Source organism: Parambassis ranga, chromosome 13, assembly GCF_900634625.1.
Source record: "Parambassis ranga chromosome 13, fParRan2.1, whole genome shotgun sequence".
NCBI lineage: Eukaryota > Metazoa > Chordata > Actinopteri > Ambassidae > Parambassis > Parambassis ranga.
In genome coordinates, this window is record NC_041033.1 from 24,403,051 (window position 1) to 24,422,990 (window position 19,940).

A 19,940-nucleotide genomic window follows, 5' to 3' on the forward strand; every position below is an offset into this window, starting at 1 on the left:
AGCTCGTCCAACCAGAATCAGGGCGCTGCTCAGTGGGTCGTGTTTGTGTCCTGCAGCCTATAGCAGCACAGCTATGACCTGAGGGACAAACAGGGACAAACCACAGGATCAAAGACTCCGAGGTCCCTCACAGTCAGACTGGAGGCTAAAGACAAGATAATCTGGATCTGACCCTGTTTGGGTCCAAAAACTGACCTCAGTTTATCAGAGTCTACCAGCAAAGACTGCAGGTCAACCAGTCCTCCATGTCCTGCAGACATGTCCTTTATGTCCTGCAGACATGTCCTTTATGTCCTGCAGACATGTCCTCCATGTCCTGCAGACATGTCCTCCATGTCCTGCAGACATGTCCTCCATGTCCTGCAGACATGTCTGTAGTCTAACGGCTCTGCTTCTTCAGGCTTTACAGTCTGATGTTGTCATTATTGACTGATGACTAGTTATTGATCGCCTAATGAGGACTGCTCTTCTCCTCTTCACAGGTGTGTTACCGGACAGCAGTGAACTCTGGGAGCGCTCTGGAAGTCCAGCTGTCCTGATTCAGGCTCACAGCTGTTTGTGTCTACTTGCTGCCATCTGGTGGGAAAACACAGAAACTGCAGAAGGAAATATTTTCAGTAAACCCGGCTCGGTGCAGGCAGAAAACTAACCACTGCACACAGGTGTGCAGAAACAGCACCACCTATTGGACCACCTGAGCCACGACAGACCAACTGATGCCTCACTGAAAGACCTTAGGGGGACCATGGTTTCTTCCTGGTCCTGGTTCCCCTCCCAGAGGAGGTCAATGCAGGCGTTGCAACCTTGGACATAAAGTGAGGACACAGCATCCACATTCAAAATGAAACTTTATTTCGTGAACAGGAATGTTTGGGTGAAGCTGCACACGGTGCAGACACACACCTTCTGATTCAAAAGACCTGCACGGCACTTCCTGTCACGTCTGTGAGGAGCAGACAGTCTGCCCATGGAGACAGTTTACAGAGACAGGCTGGACTGTGCCCCCCCCCCCACTGAACTGATATGGCATAATCAGAGGAGGCGGGGCTTATGGCACAGGGCGAGGCGACACGTGGCCTCCTCACAGATAAAAACACTGAGAAGGTCAGCGCGCAGCGACATGTGAAACCAACAGAGATAACAGGCTGGTGGTCAGGGGGTGGGGCTTTGTGTGGGCGGGGCTTGTTTGGTCATTTGTGTGCAGTGACAGCAGACGCCATCAGAGTTCAGGAATGTTTCTGTGACTTCAGTTCGCGGGGGTGGGAAGGCAGCAATCTGCTGGCGACGGCGGTCGAAGCTCCTGGTCGTCCACGGCATTCAGCAGCCCCGCCCCCGCTGGTGACGTCATCTACATGCCCATTCTGATGCTCTGGATGATCTGAAAAATGGCTGCAGAGGAAGAGCGGGAGTCAGACCAGAAGCAGACCGCTACATACTTCAATCAATACAGAGTGATCAGCGATCAATGATCTGCAATCATCGATTACGAAACGTGTCAAAGTATCGGAGTCGATCACCTGATCGCAGACAGCTGGACTTTAGTGTTTGTTTTGGTGAAACAGCGTGAGACTTCTGCTCGCCGCTGAGCATGCTCAGATAAAGTAAACACACACCTGAGGCGCCAGGTGTTTGCAGAGGTCACAGTGACATCACAGCTCAGAGACAACAAGCTCCGCCCATAGGGAGGCGTCATCGCCGTCTGAACTGATTTCTACCATTATTGGGTGAAACAGATGTTCAGACCACCGCCACATAACTCCATCGGTTATTGATCCGAACAGGAAGCATCAGAAACAAACAGGAAGTAGAAATGAATCACCTGATCCACAGACAACGAAGATGAAGAGCGCCAGCAGCCACGGCCCCACGCCTTTATCATCAGTCAGGTTCCTCTGAAAACAAAGCATCACTGGTTAATGTTCAGTAGACCCTTCATCAATAAGGTCATTGATTGGCTGGGATTATGAATCTGTTCACAGGCCTTGATCAGATTGGCTGATCTGTTCCTAGGTCACTGGTCACAGGTTAAAACACAAACCTCCTGGATCCATGCTGAGTGCTATTGATCTCTGATTGAACACTGAGCTGATCATTCATGTGTGAGCCTCACAAACTGAACTACTGATCCAGCTGATCAGACGTGATCGACGCTGTATTGATCACAGTACTGTGCCGCGGTGGCGCCCTTTCTGCTGCCTGCTGTGAGCCGGTCCGGCCGGTACCGGGCCGGTTTTCCCGGTTCAGACACTTTGAAGATGAGAAGACTTTGTGGAAGAGCTGCTGTGGACTCACCGTCGACTTGGCCACGTTCCCACGCTGCGTGATGTTTTTGCTGTGTTTCTCGTTCGCCATGCGGATCCTCTGTTTGGCCACCATCTTGTTTTCCGCTTTTGGTTCGGTTCGGTCGGTTTCTTCTTCGGCGGCTCGGACCAGCTGTTTACTCGCTGCTTCACGGACTGGGACAACTCTCGTTTGTCTACGTACTCAAAAACGTGAAGCCCCGCCCGCCAGCCGGTGACTCCGCCCACAGGCTCCGTGGGTTCCTGGGTAAATTTACTGCCTGCCAAAATAAGACTTCCTGTCCCGGCTGTCACAATAAAAGCCCGGTCCGAGGCTCTGGTGTGAGATGTCTTATGATGATCTCGTGTTAATAACAATAGAAGAGTGAACTTATTATTATTATTATTATGTTATTATAATATTATTATTATTATCATTACAAGTCAAGTCTTATATAACTACAACTATGACGTGGTCAGACCGTGTTCGGGAAAAACGGCCTTTTGTTTTGAAGGCGGAAGTCACGTGACGGTGTGTGACTTCCGGTGACTTGATGGATCTTTCAGACTCGGGTCGAACGTTAGCTTTGATTAAACTCTGCGCGGCGGGTTATTGATTTTGTCCACGTGATCTTCCTGAGGACACTCGGACATTCAGCGCAGGACGATTCACTCGGCTTTTATCTGTGACGTCAGCGTTTAAAAATCACAGATCGTATGCTGATGTGGCACTGAGTGACTCGCCTCCTGGTCATATGACGCACTTCCGGGAGGCGTCATTATTCTTCCGGCACACGGAAACATGGCGCCGTGCGTCCCGCTGCTAGCAGGTGAGTAGCTGCGGTTTTCTCTGGTCTCTGTGAGTCTGTGAACGAGCCTTCAGGCAGGGGGACGGGTCCGACAGCCAGTACCAGGTCCGGAACAGGCGTGCTGAGGGGACTGCAGAGTCCGTTAGAATCCATGAACAGCTCGGCTTGATGCGGCCTCAGTGAACCCAGCATGCTGGATTCAGATACGAAAACCTGTGGAAGCTGGTTACACTGATGGCCCAGAACCAGAACCAGAGAGCTGAGGTACACTTATCAAAGTACACGGCTGATGGCCCAGAACCAGAACCAGAGAGCTGAGGTACACTTATCAAAGTACACGGCTGATGGCCCAGAACCAGAGAGCTGAGGTACACTTATCAAAGTACACGGCTGATGGCCCAGAACCAGAACCAGAGAGCTGAGGTACACAGTGTGAAGGGTCCGCCTCCATCAGTGTGTTCTGTAGGTTCCTGTGGTCTGCTCAGCCTGGAACACTGTAAATGAGGAGCTTTCTGAATGGAACTGGGCCAGTGAACAGAGCGGGTCGTGTGAGTGTGGACTGGGTCAGTACATGAAGGAAAGGGGATCAATGTGTTCGTAGGCTCACAGGACCTGCATCATGATGATGTTTACATTTGAACGTCATTGTTCATTTCAAGTAGAAACTAAGAGAACAGCTGTGACCTGATAACAACAGGATCAATAAATCATAATGATCAGGATCCAAACGCCTCCTGTGTCTGTTCCAGTGCGAGGATCAGAGGGTACGGCTCTGCTCTGCGGCCCGCCTCAGTGTGAGCAGCACCCAGCCTTCCAGAGGTACCAGCACAACCAGCAGAGGCCTGCTGTGGAACACACACACAGACACACACAGACACACACACACACACACACACACACACACACACAGACACACACACACAGACACACAAACACACACACAGACACACACACACACACACAGACACAGACACACACACACACACACACACACAGACACACACACACACAACCAGCAGAGGCCTGCTGTGGAACACACACACACACACAGACACACACACACAGACAGACACACACACACACAGACACACACAGACACACACACACACACAGACAGACACACACACACACAGACACACACACACACACACAGACACACACACACACACACAGACACACACACACAGACAGACACACACACACACAGACACACACACACACACACACACAGACACACACACACACAACCAGCAGAGGCCTGCTGTGGAACACACACACAGACAGACACACACACACACACACACACACACAGACACACAAACACACACATAGACACACAAACACACACATAGACACACAAACACACACATAGACACACAAACACACACACAGACACAGACACACACACCAGCTAACACCAACACACATGTGTCTGTGTGTCTCAGGGACCCTCGGGTCAGCAAGACTTTGACCTTCAGCAGAGACGGGACCCTGTTTGGCTGGTGTAACGGACAGAGGTAGGTCTCCATCCAGTCAGTGACACTGTTTACTTCTTCAGACTTACTCCTGGTGTGTGTGTGTCAGTGTGTCTGTGGTCAGGTCTTCAGATGGGTCAGTGGTTTCGACCTTTGACCTCCCAAAGACGACCCTGCTGGAGTTCTCTCCTCTAGGGAGCATCCTGGTCACGTGGCAACCGTACACCAGTAAGGCAGCACGCAGGACGGAGCGATGACTGTTGTGTTGTTGTCGCAGCGTTAAAATAACGGTGTGTGTCTGCAGAGACTCAGGACAGCCCTCAGGGGGAAGCCAACCTCCAGCTGTGGGACGTGCAGAGCGGCCAGCTGCTTAAAGCTCTGTATCAGAAGAAGGTGGACTCCTGGTCAGTCACATTCTGCTGTCATGCATGGATGGATGGATGATTGCTTATTGACTGCAGCTGTAATGTGTCTCATGGCCTGCAGGTGTCCCAGCTGGTCTGAAGACGAGAAGATCTCTGTGAGGAGTGTGAACAACGAGCTGCACTTCTATGAGAACAATGACTACAGTTAAGCTCGTTACACACACGGAAACAGAGAAGCCCGTTCTGGCTCTCAGCGCTCCGACAGGAAGATGTGGCGCTGTCTTCTCGGAGCGCTGCTTTGGGAGTTGTGCAGAATCCGCACATCTCAAACGATACTGTGTGCCAGACCGGTTGTTCACTCTGGTATCATGCTACACGCTTGTTGTCATCGTTCAGGCACACAGATCTCTGGGGAATCCTGAACTGTAAATTGCTTCAAGCATGTTCGCCTAAACTGCTGTTTCTGCCGTTGTTCAGCAGCGAGGCGTCCTCACAGACAGATGTCTCTGTTCACAGGGACTATGTAACAAGCTGAACACTTTCAGACATGTCTTCTGTCTCAGACAGGTTTGTTGTTTTTCAGACTCCATTGCCAACAAGCTGCACATGCAGAAGGTGTCGGACTTTGCGCTCTCACCTGGAGGTCAGCCCAGTAAGGTGAGTCCACATTTATTGTGAGCTGTGGTGTTCTGAGCCGCGCACCGACACGTCTGTCCCCTGCAGGTTGCAGTCTATGTCCCCGGCAGTAAAGGAGCGCCGTCGTTCGTGCGCCTGTACCAGTATCCTGTGCTGGGAGGACCCACTGCTGCGCTGGCCAACAAAAGCTTCTTCAAAGCAGACAAGGTGTCCCTGCAGTGGAACCGGAAGGGTGAGTCCAAACACGAGCAGACAGAACCCCCTGTGAAGCCATCTGACCCCTGTCTATGCGCTGCAGCCTCTGCAGTTCTAGTGACTGCGAGCACTGAGGTGGACCAGACCGGGGCATCGTATTACGGCGAGCAGACGCTGCATTATCTGGCTGTGAATGGAGAGACGGCGGTGGTTCAGCTGGGTAAATATTCAGCCTGACGTCTCAGCCCTGATGGTCGTTGGATGTGCTGTGACATCGCTCTATGTCTCTGAAACAGCTAAGAATGGTCCCATCTACGACGTGGCTTGGAGCCCCAGCTCCACAGAGTTCTGCGTGGTATACGGCTTCATGCCGGCCAAAGCAACCGTCTACAACCTGAAGTGTGACCCAGTGTTCGACTTTGGAACCGGACCACGAAACGCCGCCTACTACAGGTGAGCGAGCACCTGAGTTCAGATGCTGGTCTCTGCACTGTCTGTGTAATCTGATTACAATGCCATACTTCAGCCCACAGGGCCACATCCTGGTCCTGGCTGGCTTCGGGAACCTGCAGGGTCAGATGGAGGTCTGGGACATGAAGAAATACAAACAGGTGAGGACGTGTCAAACAGAAAACGATCGATGAGTCGCCGGTTATAATCCAGCTCTCCTCCTCCAGGTGTCCAAACCTCAGGCACCAGATGCCACTTACTTTTCCTGGTGTCCTGATGGCGAGCACGTTGTCACGGCGACCTGCTCCCCGCGGCTGAGGGTCAGTAATGGGTATAAGATTTGGCACTACACTGGCTCCGTGCTGCATAAGTGGGACGCTGCGGCTGGCTCCGAGCTGTGGGAGGTCCGCTGGCAGCCGTTCCCCGAAGGCAGCTTCCCTGAGCGGCCAATCAAGTACCAGGCAGCTCCCAGTGGGCTGGGCAGCACGCAGGCCCCGCCCACTCAGGCGTACCGCCCCCCGGCTCTGAGACACCTGCCGGCAACGGCTAGTGCCAAACTGGTGAGGAAGAAACATTCATGTCACTTAGTAAGATGAAGATTCCAGAAACAAAGCCCTCTGCCTGTCTGATGCACTCGCTCCCTCCCTCCCTCTGTCCGATGCTCAGCATGAGGAAGAGCCTCCTCAGGACCTTCGTCGTGGACCTGCAGGGGAGAAAAGTCTTTCTAAAGCTGCTCTGAAGAATCAGAGGAAGCGAGAAGCAAAGAAAGCAGCCAAGCAGGTGACTGATCACAGACCTGTTAACATGCGCATGACAGATGCAGCCTGATTGGCTGCTAGGGAAGGGACACCTTTACTGCTGGATAGATGTGTTATGTGAACATTTGCAGGAGGGGAAACCTGAACCTGAACCCGAACCTGAACCTGTGTCCACGCCTGTCAGTAACAGCCAATTGGAGACAAGCAGCGGTGACCCAGAGACAGACAAGAAGATAAAGAACTTAAAGAAGGTGAAGGGTTGGTCTGTAGAGGTGCTCTGCACTCTGATTGGTCAGAGCCATGATGTGTTGGTGTCTTTCAGAAACTGAAGGCCATCGAGGAGCTGAAGGAGCAGCAGGCGTCTGGAAAAGTCCTTCAGAAGAACCAGGTGAGGAGCATGATGTCTTATGTTGTTAAAGTGACATCAAAGAGTCTGAGGAACATCACACATCAGATTGGATTAGATCGGATTGAATCAGATGGCATCAGATTAGATCATAGTAGATCAGATCGAAGCAGATTAGATCAGATTAAATCATCTTGGAGAAGATCGGAGCAGATTAGATCAGATTAAATCACTTTAGATCAGATCGGAGCAGTTCAGATCAGATTGGATCATAGTAGATCAGATTAAATCAGATTAGATCAGATTGGATCATAGTAGATCAGATTAAATCAGATTAGATCAGATTGGATCAGATTAGATCAGATTGTATCATAGTAGATCAGATTAGATCAGATTGAATCAGATCGGATCAGATTAGAGCAGATTGGATCATAGTAGATCAGATTAGAGCAGATTGGATCATAGTAGATCAGATTACATCAGATTAGATCAGATTGGATCAGATCGGAGCAGATTGGATCATAGTAGATCAGATTACATCAGGTTAGATCAGATTGAATCAGATCGGATCAGATTAGAGCAGATTGGATCATAGTAGATCAGATTACATCAGATTAGAGCAGATTGGATCATAGTAGATCAGATTACATCAGATTACATCAGATTAGATCAGATTGGATCAGATCGGAGCAGATTGGATCATAGTAGATCAGATTACATCAGATTAGATCAGATCGGAGCAGATTGGATCAGGTTCATGTTGTGTCTGGTGTCTGAGCTGCTGTGTGTATCTGCAGCTGGAGAAGATGCAGAAGGAGGAGCAGCTGCTGAAGGAGCTGCAGCAGCTACAGATCGGACAGTAGGAGGCGCTGCAGGATCAACAGGCCACGCCCCCAGTGGGGCCCACTGACTGTGTCACACACAAACACAGAGGAGGTGTGTGTGTGAAGCACCGTTTGATTACGAAATGTTCCGTTTGGTTACGAAATGTTCCGTTTGGTTACGAAATGTTCCGTTTGATTACGAAATGTTATTGCAGTGGGTGGGTTTTTTGGAGTGGGTGGAGCTTGACACGCCTCCTCTGTAAATGCGGCCTCGGTTTCCATTTCCTGCCTGTGAGCGCCGGGTCTGTCTGTCCAGAGGCATTCTGGGAGATGTGCAGCTTTAATAACATGCAGAGGAGACAAACCCAGCGGCAGACACCTTTTCATATTTTGGTCTTTGTTGTGCTGACATGAGGCGGCGGCCATGTCGGTGCGACTTCACTGAGTGTTTATTAAACTAAATGTTCACCAAACATCAGCATGAACTCTCAGTACGGGACGGCCTGGACTCCAGGACTGTCCTCAACAGGTGTGTGTCCACTGAAGCCTGTAGACTGTTCAGTTCAGAATAAAAGTGTTCTCTCTGCCACCAGAGTCCTTCAGATGTCTGAGCACACACACACAGACACACACACACACACACAGACAGACAGACACGCACACAGACACACACAGACAGACAGACACACACACAGACAGACAGACACGCACAGACAGACACACACACACACACAGACACACACACACACAGACAGACAGACACGCACACAGACACACACACAGACACACAGACAGACAGACACGCACAGACAGACACACACACACACACACAGACAGACACGCACAGACAGACAGACAGACAAGCACACACACACACACAGACAGACAGACACACACACACAGACAGACAGACACACAGACACGCACACACACAGACAGACAAACACACACACAGACAGACAAACACACACACACACAGACAGACACAGTGTACAGAGTTACATCTTTAAGTCTGTCTTAGTGTAAGGTGTGTGTGTGTGTGTGTCTGTGTGTGCTCGGCTGCTGATCAGTCTAAACCAATAACACACCACAGACTGATCTGAACGGACCAATCAGCAGCCGTTAGCAGCATGCTAGTGTTTGATGGGCTAACTCAGCTTCAGCTGTTCACATCCAGCTCTGATACAGGATCAATACTGACCTGCCTGACCTCTGATGACGTCACTGATCACTGCTGCTCAGTCAGAGCGCCCTCTAATGGAGCTGTGGACAGCTGCAGTGGAAGTGTGACTGATTGACAGCAAACTCTCACGGTTACCATGGAGACGGCCTATGAGCTGCCTCGACTTGTTCCGCTGCGTGTCCAGCGGTTCTGCTCTCTCATTGGCTGGTTCTTTTACTTCCTGGGGTTAGCGCGAGCGGCTTGTTGTGACTCCAGGCCCCGCCTCCGTCAGACGGTGTGAATACTGAACCCCGGAGAGACCCGGTGCGTGTGGCCGTGTGTGGACCCAGTCTGAGGGGAGAACCGCGTCAGATTACGGCAGGTCGTAATCTCTGAGTTTACACAGCGGAGCTGAGCTGAGCCACGTGCAGGTAACACCGCAACAGTTGGACTGGTGGGTTACGGGTCCACGTGGAGTCCACGAGCCGAGTGTCGTGCTGTGGTTCTAACGACCGGTTCTATCTGCAGGTTCTGCTGATGGAGGAGGAGGACCCGCCTCCAGTTGTGGGTCTGAGTCTGTGTCATTCCGCCCCCCTGCTATGGCGGGCGCCGGACCTACGGGCAGTGAGGTCACAGGGTCTGGTCGGGGCGCTGCTGGGTTCACTACCCAGAACTCCCCGCCAGAACGGACGACTGGGCCGACCGCTGCTGCTCCTGCCAGAGGAGGAGCGGCTGCTGACGGAGCACCGGGCCGCTGCGGCGCTGCCGGACCACGACCAGGTCAGTTCACCAGAACACACTTGGGTCAGGGTGCGGCGGCGCAGAGGGTGCGTTTGATTTTCTTATAGTGTCAGCTGAGAGCAGAGGGTGCGTTTGATTTGGTGTCAGCTGAGTGCAGAGGGTGCGTTTGATTTTCTTATAGTGTCAGCTGAGAGCAGAGGGTGCGTTTGATTTTCTTATAGTGTCAGCTGAGAGCAGAGGGTGCGTTTGATTTTCTTATAGTGTCAGCTGAGAGCAGAGGGTGCGTTTGATTTTCTTATAGTGTCAGCTGAGAGCAGAGGGTGCGTTTGATTTTCTTATAGTGTCAGCTGAGAGCAGAGGGTGTGTTTGATTTGGTTTCAGTGTCAGCTGAGAGCAGAAGGTGCGCTTGATTTGGTTATAGTGTCAGCTGAGAGCAGAGGGTGCGCTTGATTTGGTTTCAGTGTCAGCTGAGAGCAGAGGGTGCGTTTGATTTGGTGTCAGCTGAGAGCTGAGGGTGCGTTTGATTTGGTTATAGTGTCAGCTGAGAGCAGAGGGTGCGTTTGATTTGGTTATAGTGTCAGCTGAGAGCAGAGGGTGCGTTTGATTTGGTGTCAGCTGAGTGCGGAGGGTGCGTTTGATTTGGTTATACTGTCAGCTGAGAGCAGAGGGTGCGCTTGATTTAGTGTCAGCTGAGAGCAGAGGGTGCGTTTGATTTGGTGTCAGCTGAGTACTGAGGCTGTGTTTTGTTGATCCGCTGCGCCAGGATCGTGGATGGGTGGAGCTCCGTCAGCAGCATGAGGAGGAGCAGCAGAGGAATTTTGAGGAGCAGAGCGTCCTGGCTTTGGAGGACAGGAAGGCGTCGCTGCTCCGTGCTATGACTTCTTCACTGACACGTGAGTATTATGACAGCGTCGTCTTTCTATAGCAGTCTGGTCTAACCAGTCTGGTCTCCTCAGAGTCTGGAGCTGGGACCACAGATGAGGACCTGCGGGGGCATCTGGAGGCCTTGGACCGGAACTTCTCCTTTCCCTGTGCAGCGCTGGCGGTCCAGCTGAGCACGACACGGGCAGGCCTAGGTTACTGTCCGGAGGCCCGGGCCCTCCTGCTGGCTGACTGGCCGATGCGAGAGCTGGACGCGCCCAGCTGTGACACCAGGTACCAGGTGTTCAGAGACCTGCGGGGGCGGGGTTTCTACCTGACGTCAGCGGGGAAGTTTGGAGGAGACTTCTTGGTGTATCCAGGTCAGAATAATTCTGTGCAGTATGATGAGAAGCCGTCACACACTCAGCACGGAGGTTCTGATGGTCCAAACAGAACCAGTCAAGATCAGACAGGTTCTCGTTTGTCCCTCCAGGCCTCCATCCACAGGCGGGTACTGATGTCTTCATGTCCTTCATCAGGTGACCCCCTGCGTTTCCATGCCCACTTCATCGCTGTCTGTCTCGCTCTGGACGAGTCCCTCCCTCTGCTGGACGTCCTCGCTGTGGCTCGATTGGGGTCCAATGTGAAGAAAACGGTCCTGCTGTGCTCGCCTGGGACGGACAGAGTCCGCTACACGTCAGTGCAGTGGAGTGGAATGGTGTAGCACCCACACCCACTGGGACCAGTGGAAGGGCCAGCCCTGGTTCTGCTGGTCTGTGCTGTGTTGAAGTGCACAGACTGTGGACTCGTTGAGTGCGTCCCCTCAGAACCAGCAGAGTTCTGAATGTGAGTCCTGAGCGGTAAGAAAACCGTGCAGCTCCTGGAGCTCGGACCAAGTCTTACCGGGTCTGTGAGACCCACTCGTTCAGCATTAACCCTTCAGAGCGGCCACAGGGCGGCGTTCGTGTCATGTGACAGTTAGTTTCATTCTTTTCTGACATTTTATGGACCAAACATGTGCTGAGTTCATCCAGCAGGGGGCGGAACACGGAGCTCCAACAGCCTCATACCTGTAAGGAAATATGAAACTGAGAAAAGGAACGTTTGCAACAATCCATTTGACCTCAGACTCTCAGACACATGTTGACCAGAGGTGAACGTTTGTCCTTTAAAACCTCAGTTAATAAACATCAGCTGCAGATGAAGACGCTCTGTTGATCAGTCATGGTTTATTGTCTTCATTTAAAATGCTACATGTAGGAAAATCAGGGGTTGGTGTGTGGTGATGGGACACAAGGGGGCGCTGTCACGGAGTTCAGTAGAAGGGGGAGGTCCCGTTCCAGTCAATGGCAGCTCCGTCCCACTTGGTCCTGATGGCCATTTCCAGTGAAGGAAACCTTTTCTCTGGGTCCCCGCCAGGGTCTGTGGACAGAGCCTCCCAGTGGTGGGAGTGAGTATCTGTGCAGAGAGCAGAGGTGAGTTAGGCATTTACCGGATCGGACCTTAGGCAGCAGGTCCACGGTCCTCACCAATGGTCAGTCTGGCCGTGGCGCTCTGTGAGCTCTGCCCGTTGTAGTAGTACAGCTGGAACTGATGCTCCGTTCTCCAGTCAGAGAGCAGCGAGCGGGTCAGGCTGAACAGGACCGAGTGGCTGCTGTTAATGCAGCAGACCCAGACCGGAACACAGGGGGTCTTCAGCATGCTGCCCACATGCAGGAGGACGTTCAGGAAAGCTGTCGGTCTCAGAACAACATGTGGTCACCTAATGAGAGAGCGCTGTGGACCCCTCATCAGAACCCTGTGTCAGGCATCCTGAACACGCACGGTAAGATATTTACAGTGAAGGTGATCGGGTCGATTAATCAGATGGTAAGAATGAGTTCTGATTGGATGTTCAGCTGCAGCAGGTAACACATGTAACCACTGGGCTGGACTTTGGAGAGGGGCTGAAGCCTCTGACTGTGTGTGGAGGTTTAGCTGTGTGTCATTAAGCTGTCCAGGTTTACACCGAGTGGAATCAGAGCTGGACCGTGGCTGCGGCGGGCCTCGGGTCGCTCTGCTCTGCAGTAACTGGGACTCTACCTGCGGCAGTTTCCCTCGGTCCACCTGCTCTCTGCTCCAGTGCAGATATCCCACGTCACTGCGAGTCAGGACGCCCTGCAGGGGGCACTCTAGTGGCAACCCATCCTCCCCAAAACACAGCTTCCCATTGAAGACCTGGGGACTGGCTCTGCCCGTCAGCAGCAGGTTCAGCAGAGCCTGTGAACACAGCGGTGTGAGCATGTTGCAGCTCTGCCTGCTTAAACTGTCAATTCAGCTCAGGTCAAGTTGTGTGGCGTCTTTTAGGATTAGTCTCTGCACTGAACAGTTACCTGACGACAGACAAAGTTTCCCAGACTGAGGTGAAGCAGGTGAGCAGTAGTCGAGTCCAGATCCTCCTTGAGCCTGCAGGGAAGACGAGCACATCCATGGCCAAAGCACAACACCTGTCCTAGTCCCTGAGGAACCAATGGCGTGTTGGCGTGTGGTGATAGTGATGTGGTGTTTACATGGCCGTTACCTTTCGACTGAGCGGGAGCAGATCAGGCTGTACAGGAAGAGGATGACGCCATGACCGCCCTCCTCCTTAAACTGCAAAGACAGGGGTCAAACAAAACGCCATCACTGAGCGTGTCGGGTCTCACCTCAGTCCGCTGAACGATGATCACATGACCGAGGCCCAGCTGTCTGTGCCTGCTTTAGTTAGGAGTGTTGGACTGGTGCTGTGCTGCTTAACCCGTCACCTGGATCAGACGTTTGCCCGGGCAGCCAAGCTAGCAATGTGCCGCATCACGAGACGTCTGTGTGTGTGTGAGGTGAAGGTGCTAGTAGTAGTAAAGCAGTGGTGCGGCATCCATCTTGGATTCTACCGTCGTAAAACAAGCGTTCAATCTGACATCATCTGACATCATCTGACATCAGCAGCTCAAGATGGCAGCACCTGTTTGTTCTGGCAGTGTTCAGCGGCTCAGGGGCTTTTTAAAGGATCTTTTGGACTCACACACTGGATGTGGTCGAGGATGAACTCCCGGACGGCGTCCTTGGTGTCGAACGTGAACAGCTGCAGCTGGAACACACGATGAAACCAACATGTGACAGAACTCCGATGTTAGAGCTGCATGCAGACTGAGCCGTACCCGCTCTGTGAAGGTGTCCAGCTTGTAGTCCAAGTGCGGTGTAATGCAGTAGTCCTCTGTCACCAAGGTAACGGTAGCGCTCTCCTCCTGGCCAGCCAACCAGAGGCTGTCGGACAGCGAGGCCGCCAGCGCCCTCTCCTGCTCCCTGTGACTCACATCGGTCAGGCTGAAAACAGGTGGACAGAACAACACGCATCACAGCCATGACCTCACATGTCCACTGTGACATCACTGTGACATCACTCAGCCTTTACGTCACATTTCAGGCGTCATGTTGTGGTCACATGCTGGTGTATGTTTCCTGTCATGTGACCTGTGATCAGGTGGGAGCGTCACCTGTCCTCACCTGTGCAGCGTCCAACTGTCTGAGAGCAGGTGTTTGATGATGCGAGCCTGGATCACCATCTGAACAGCCCGAGCCCCGCCCTGAAAGACACCGGTTCAGGTGAGACCCTGGTAGACACACCTGGACTCTGACAGACCCTGCACCTTCTCTGATTAACCACTGGGGGAGCTCACACTGAACATGAGCAGACTCTGTGGTTCTTCCTGCAGTGTGAGCAGAGCCATGCTAACAGAACCTCTGAGTGCGGTGCCGGGTGTTAGCCGGGGTCTCACCCTGTCGGCCCGCAGAGCGTACGACAGCTGAGAGTCCGGCTCTCTGAACTGGAAGCAGGATTTCCTCCACTCATAGTTGAAAACGTGGAACGTCCGTCCGAACAGAATCCTCCTCAGGCTCTGACAGGACACAGAGAGCAGCGTGTCATTGCTGCTCCCTCCACCAGGTGGAGCTGTTTGTTCTGAAATGTGGGTTTACCTCGGTCAGGTTGGGGGTGACCGGGGTCCCTCCGAGGCCTGCTGAGATCGCCAGCCTCTGTGGGATGGAGCAGAGGGACGGGAGCGTCCTGCTGCGTGGAGGCAGCTCCTCCTGCTGCTCCTCCCTCCCCACGTCCAGCAGCCTCTGAGGAGGAGACAAAGAAGCGCCTGGCTGTTCCTCCACACACGAAGAGGCCGCATGTTTCAGAGCTCACAGAACACACACAGCACAAACACACAAAGAGCCTGTCGGCAACCTGTGGAGCCGCAGCAGTAATCAGAGTAACCAGAGTAATCAGAGTACACATGTGACTCACGTCAGGATTCTTCTTGACTTCTTGTTGAAGCAGCTCGATGTAGCCCAGCCCTAGGTCTGTCATCACCAACTACACAACTACACAACTACTGCCTGCTGCTTTGTCTGACACTCAGAAACACACAAACACACAGCACCGACACACCGGACCGCCTCCTCCTGTCAGACCGGACGGAGCAGCAGGAGCAGCAGGCAGACGCCGCTGAAACTGGATCTGTCACATGCTCACGTTCCCTGATCGCTGCCACACACACACACACAGACACACAGAGACAGACACACACACATGCATGCACACACAGACACACACACACATGCATGCACACACAGACACACAGAGACAGACACACACACAGACACACACATGCATGCACACACAGACACACACACAGACACACACATGCATGCACACACAGACACACACACACAGACACACACACAGACACACAGAGACAGACACACACACAGACACACACACATGCATGCACACACAGACACACAGAGACAGACACACACAGACACACAGAGAGAGACACACACACAGACACACACACATGCATGCACACACAGACAGACACACAGAGACAGACACACACACTAAAAGCTGAGCTAAGTGGACCACAGTGAGCTTGTTTGTTTTTGTTGTTCAGAGTTGTGATGATGTCACATATGATACTTACAACTCGGTGCTGTGACTGCAGCCTGCAGAGGGACACACAATACAGTACAGCCGACCAATCAATCAATTGTATTGATCTTAGTTCAACATGAGACTTGCAATTTTAGAGTTGGAGGTGAAAACTTTCCTCGTCCGCTGCAGGTCTGACACCTGTACCAGGATCTGCTGAAGCTCTGCCTCCATCTGAACACACACAGATACATGGAAGTAATCATTACTTTACAGTGTTTGTGAGGAATGATCATGAATCATTCCCGGGTCCTGGTCTCAGTCTGTACCTGACTCAGATCTAACCCTCGGGGCTGTTTCCACCTTCAGTGTTTTATTTTACTGAAGTCAAGAACTTTTAGTTCTGTTCTGTCACAACAGAGGATGATGGAGAGTTTAAAGGAGGCTCAGTGGAACAATGACCAGAGAGCAGCACATTACACACACTGCATACACACACACACACACTGCATACACACACACACACACACTGCATACACACACACACACACACTGCATACACACACACACACTGCATACACACACACACACACACTGCATACACACACACACACACTGCATACACACACACACACACTGCATACACACACACACACACACACTGCATACACACACACACACACTGCATACACACACACACACACTGCATACACACACACACACACACTGCATACACACACACACACACTGCATACACACACACACACACTGCATACACACACACACACACTGCATACACACACACACACACACACTGCATACACACACACACACACACTGCATACACACACACACACACACACACAGCATACACACACACACACACTGCATACACACACACACACACCTGCATACACACACACACACACACCTGCATACACACACACACACTGCACACACACACACTGCATACACACACACACACACACACACACACACTGCATACACACACACACACACTGCATACACACACACACACTGCATATACACACACATACACACTGCATACACACACACACACACACACTGCATACACACACACACACACACACACACTGCATACACACACACACACACACACACACTGCATACACACACACACACACACACACTGCATACACACACACACACACACACTGCATACACACACACACACACTGCATACACACACACACACACTGCATACACACACACATACTGCATACACACACACACACACACTGCATACACACACACACACACACTGCATATACACACACACACACACACACTGCATACACACACACACACACTGCATATACACACACACTGCATACACACACACACACACTGCATACACACACACTGCATACACACACACACACACTGCATATACACACACACACACTGCATACACACACACACTGCATATACACACACACACACTGCATACACACACACACACTGCATATATACACACACACACTGCATACACACACACACACACTGCATATACACACACACTGCATACACACACACTGCATACACACACGCACTGCATATACACACACACTGCATACACACACACACACTGCATACACACACACACACTGCATACACACACACACTGCATATACACACACACTGCATGTACACACACACACACACACTGCATACACACACACACTGCATGTACACACACACACACTCTGCATACACACACACACTGCATACACACACACACACACTGCATATACACACACACACTGCATACACACACACACACACTGCATACACACACACACACACTGCATATATATACACACACACTGCATGTACACACACACACACTCTGCATACACACACACACTGCATATACACACACACTGCATATATACACACGCTGCATGTACACACACACTGCATATACACACACACACTGCATATACACACACACTGCATACACACACACACACTGCATGTACACACACACTGCATTCACACACACACTGCATGTACACACACACTGCATGTACACACACACTGCATGTACACACACACTGCATACACACACACACACTGCATACACACACACACTGCATGTACACACACTGCATATACACACCCACGCTGCATGTACACACACACACACACTGCATGTACACACACACACACTCTGCATGTACACACACACTGCATGTACACACACACTGCATATACACACACACGCTGCATATACACACACACGCTGCGTGTATACACACACACACACTGCATGTACACACACACACACTCTGCATGTACACACACACACACACACACACTGCATGTACACACACACACTGCATATACACACACTCTGCATACACACACACACACACACACACTGCATGTACACACACACTGCATGTACACACACTCTGCATACACACACACACACACACTGCATGTACACACACACACACACTCTGCATACACACACACACTGCATACACACACACACACTGCATACACACACACACACACTGCATATATATACACACACACTGCATGTACACACACACTGCATGTACACACACACACTGCATACACACACACACACACTGCATACACACACACACACACTGCATACACACACACACACACTGCATATATATACACACACACTGCATGTACACACACACACACTCTGCATACACACACACTGCATATACACACACACTGCATATATACACACGCTGCATGTACACACACACTGCATATACACACACACACTGCATATACACACACACTGCATACACACACACACACTGCATGTACACACACACTGCATTCACACACACACTGCATGTACACACACACTGCATGTACACACACACTGCATGTACACACACACTGCATGTACACACACACTGCATGTACACACACACTGCATACACACACACACACTGCATACACACACACACTGCATGTACACACACTGCATACACACACACGCTGCATGTACACACACACTGCATATACACACCCACGCTGCATGTACACACACACACACACACTGCATGTACACACACACACACTCTGCATGTACACACACACACACACTGCATGTACACACACACTGCATATACACACACACGCTGCGTGTATACACACACACACACTGCATGTACACACACACACACTCTGCATGTACACACACACACACACACACACACTGCATGTACACACACACTGCATGTACACACACTCTGCATACACACACACACACACACTGCATGTACACACACACACACACTCTGCATACACACACACACTGATGCTCTGAATGCAGAGACTTTGATTTTCTCCGAGCGCCTTAAGAAGAACTTTCAGTACATTCTGTCCTCAAACGATCAGATATTTACAACATGACTCACCTGCAGCACCGGGCTCACACCTGAAGCGTCTTCAGGACTCCGCTGTCTGCTGCTTCACCGTGGTCCCAGCAGGATTTAAGATGGCTGACCTCACAGGGGTCCTGCTCAGTCTCAGTCTGCCATCAGCTGGATGAAATCCTGGCTTTTAATCGGTCATCCTATTGAACAAGACACCACCATTAAACACAGGGGGAGCGCTGAGTGGCTGTTTGATTCAGCCCGTTCTGTCAGCGTGTCCTCGTCTAAAGACTGATGGACAGGTTCGGTGTCACTGCAGGGGGCGAGACGAAGAAAAGCCTTCACTGCCTCCTCCAGCGTGCAGCTTCAGAACCAGGTCAGAGGAAGCGATGCTTCACGGCTGCAGCCAATGCTCACGCTGAGTGCACCTCCCCAGTTCCCCCATCAGCAGCTGGGGGTCTGAACTGGAAAGTTTTCTGCTCAATAAGTGGAGCTGAAAGTCACATTGATGAGATGTGTGTGCAGCAGGAGCTCCAGGAGCAGCACTGATGGTTCTGCTGCTTCCTGTTGGAGGAGGTTCTGCTCCTCACTGTGTTCAGACTCAGCAGCAGAGGGTCAGTGAGCCGTGTACAGTTAATGAAAGTCCTTTAATGGTGCATGGAGGGTTGGATATGTGCAGTAGTAATG

The 19,940-nt window shown here is 51.5% G+C and overlaps 4 protein-coding genes across 6 annotated transcripts; 2 read left to right on the forward strand and 2 right to left on the reverse strand.

Moving 5' to 3' along the window:
- Positions 1-831: 831 nt before the first annotated feature.
- LOC114444767 (stress-associated endoplasmic reticulum protein 1) lies at positions 832-2,495 on the reverse strand. Its single transcript, XM_028419566.1, has 3 exons — positions 2,293-2,495; positions 1,820-1,892; positions 832-1,389 (listed from the first exon to the last, which is right to left on the reverse strand). The coding sequence occupies exons 1-3, from the start codon at positions 2,374-2,376 to the stop codon at positions 1,349-1,351; spliced, it is 198 nt and encodes a 65-aa protein (XP_028275367.1). The 5' UTR covers positions 2,377-2,495; the 3' UTR covers positions 832-1,348.
- A 321-nt stretch (positions 2,496-2,816) lies between these two features.
- eif2a (eukaryotic translation initiation factor 2A) lies at positions 2,817-8,726 on the forward strand. Of its 2 annotated transcripts, XM_028420203.1 has the most exons (16): positions 2,817-3,109; positions 3,838-3,907; positions 4,534-4,605; positions 4,673-4,791; positions 4,868-4,967; positions 5,050-5,132; positions 5,512-5,585; positions 5,652-5,796; positions 5,863-5,979; positions 6,056-6,212; positions 6,286-6,370; positions 6,437-6,769; positions 6,876-6,989; positions 7,099-7,218; positions 7,290-7,355; positions 8,111-8,726. In XM_028420203.1, exons 1-16 carry the CDS (start codon positions 3,082-3,084, stop codon positions 8,174-8,176), a joined length of 1,749 nt encoding a protein of 582 aa, XP_028276004.1. In that variant the 5' UTR covers positions 2,817-3,081; the 3' UTR covers positions 8,177-8,726. The 2 variants fall into 2 exon arrangements, with proteins under 2 accessions (XP_028276004.1, XP_028276003.1); XM_028420202.1 differs by lacking the exon at positions 2,817-3,109 and having other exon boundaries at positions 3,786-3,907.
- Positions 8,727-9,533: 807 nt separating this feature from the next.
- tsen34 (TSEN34 tRNA splicing endonuclease subunit) lies at positions 9,534-12,124 on the forward strand. Of its 2 annotated transcripts, none has more exons than XM_028420205.1 (5): positions 9,534-9,730; positions 9,828-10,079; positions 10,804-10,933; positions 10,997-11,281; positions 11,395-11,511. In XM_028420205.1, exons 2-5 carry the CDS (start codon positions 9,837-9,839, stop codon positions 11,442-11,444), a joined length of 708 nt encoding a protein of 235 aa, XP_028276006.1. In that variant the 5' UTR covers positions 9,534-9,730; positions 9,828-9,836; the 3' UTR covers positions 11,445-11,511. The 2 variants fall into 2 exon arrangements, with proteins under 2 accessions (XP_028276006.1, XP_028276005.1); XM_028420204.1 differs by having other exon boundaries at positions 9,535-9,730; positions 11,441-12,124.
- A 92-nt stretch (positions 12,125-12,216) lies between these two features.
- mindy4b (MINDY family member 4B) lies at positions 12,217-15,274 on the reverse strand. The gene is made up of 11 exons (XM_028420212.1): positions 15,211-15,274; positions 14,895-15,038; positions 14,696-14,815; positions 14,424-14,503; positions 14,078-14,243; positions 13,942-14,007; positions 13,462-13,532; positions 13,274-13,346; positions 12,973-13,160; positions 12,431-12,603; positions 12,217-12,359 (listed from the first exon to the last, which is right to left on the reverse strand). Exons 1-11 carry the CDS (start codon positions 15,271-15,273, stop codon positions 12,217-12,219), a joined length of 1,287 nt encoding a protein of 428 aa, XP_028276013.1. The 5' UTR covers position 15,274.
- Between the last annotated feature and the right edge of the window lie 4,666 nt (positions 15,275-19,940).

Coding starts and splice junctions, on each gene's coding strand:
- LOC114444767 (XM_028419566.1), bottom strand. CDS start 2,376: ATGGTGGCCAAACAGAGGATCCGCATGGCGAACGAGAAACACAGCAAA. Junction 1,893..2,292: donor GGAACGTGGCCAAGTCGACG/GTGAGTCCACAG, acceptor CTTTGTTTTCAG/AGGAACCTGACTGATGATAA. Junction 1,390..1,819: donor CTTCGTTGTCTGTGGATCAG/GTGATTCATTTC, acceptor CTTCCTCTGCAG/CCATTTTTCAGATCATCCAG.
- eif2a (XM_028420202.1), top strand. CDS start 3,801: ATGATCAGGATCCAAACGCCTCCTGTGTCTGTTCCAGTGCGAGGATCA. Junction 6,371..6,436: donor ACATGAAGAAATACAAACAG/GTGAGGACGTGT, acceptor CTCCTCCTCCAG/GTGTCCAAACCTCAGGCACC. Junction 7,356..8,110: donor AAGTCCTTCAGAAGAACCAG/GTGAGGAGCATG, acceptor GTGTATCTGCAG/CTGGAGAAGATGCAGAAGGA.
- tsen34 (XM_028420204.1), top strand. CDS start 9,837: ATGGAGGAGGAGGACCCGCCTCCAGTTGTGGGTCTGAGTCTGTGTCAT. Junction 10,080..10,803: donor CGCTGCCGGACCACGACCAG/GTCAGTTCACCA, acceptor CCGCTGCGCCAG/GATCGTGGATGGGTGGAGCT. Junction 11,282..11,440: donor AGACTTCTTGGTGTATCCAG/GTCAGAATAATT, acceptor GTCCTTCATCAG/GTGACCCCCTGCGTTTCCAT.
- mindy4b (XM_028420212.1), bottom strand. CDS start 15,273: ATGACAGACCTAGGGCTGGGCTACATCGAGCTGCTTCAACAAGAAGTC. Junction 14,816..14,894: donor TCACCCCCAACCTGACCGAG/GTAAACCCACAT, acceptor GTGTCCTGTCAG/AGCCTGAGGAGGATTCTGTT. Junction 14,008..14,077: donor TGGACACCTTCACAGAGCGG/GTACGGCTCAGT, acceptor CGTGTGTTCCAG/CTGCAGCTGTTCACGTTCGA.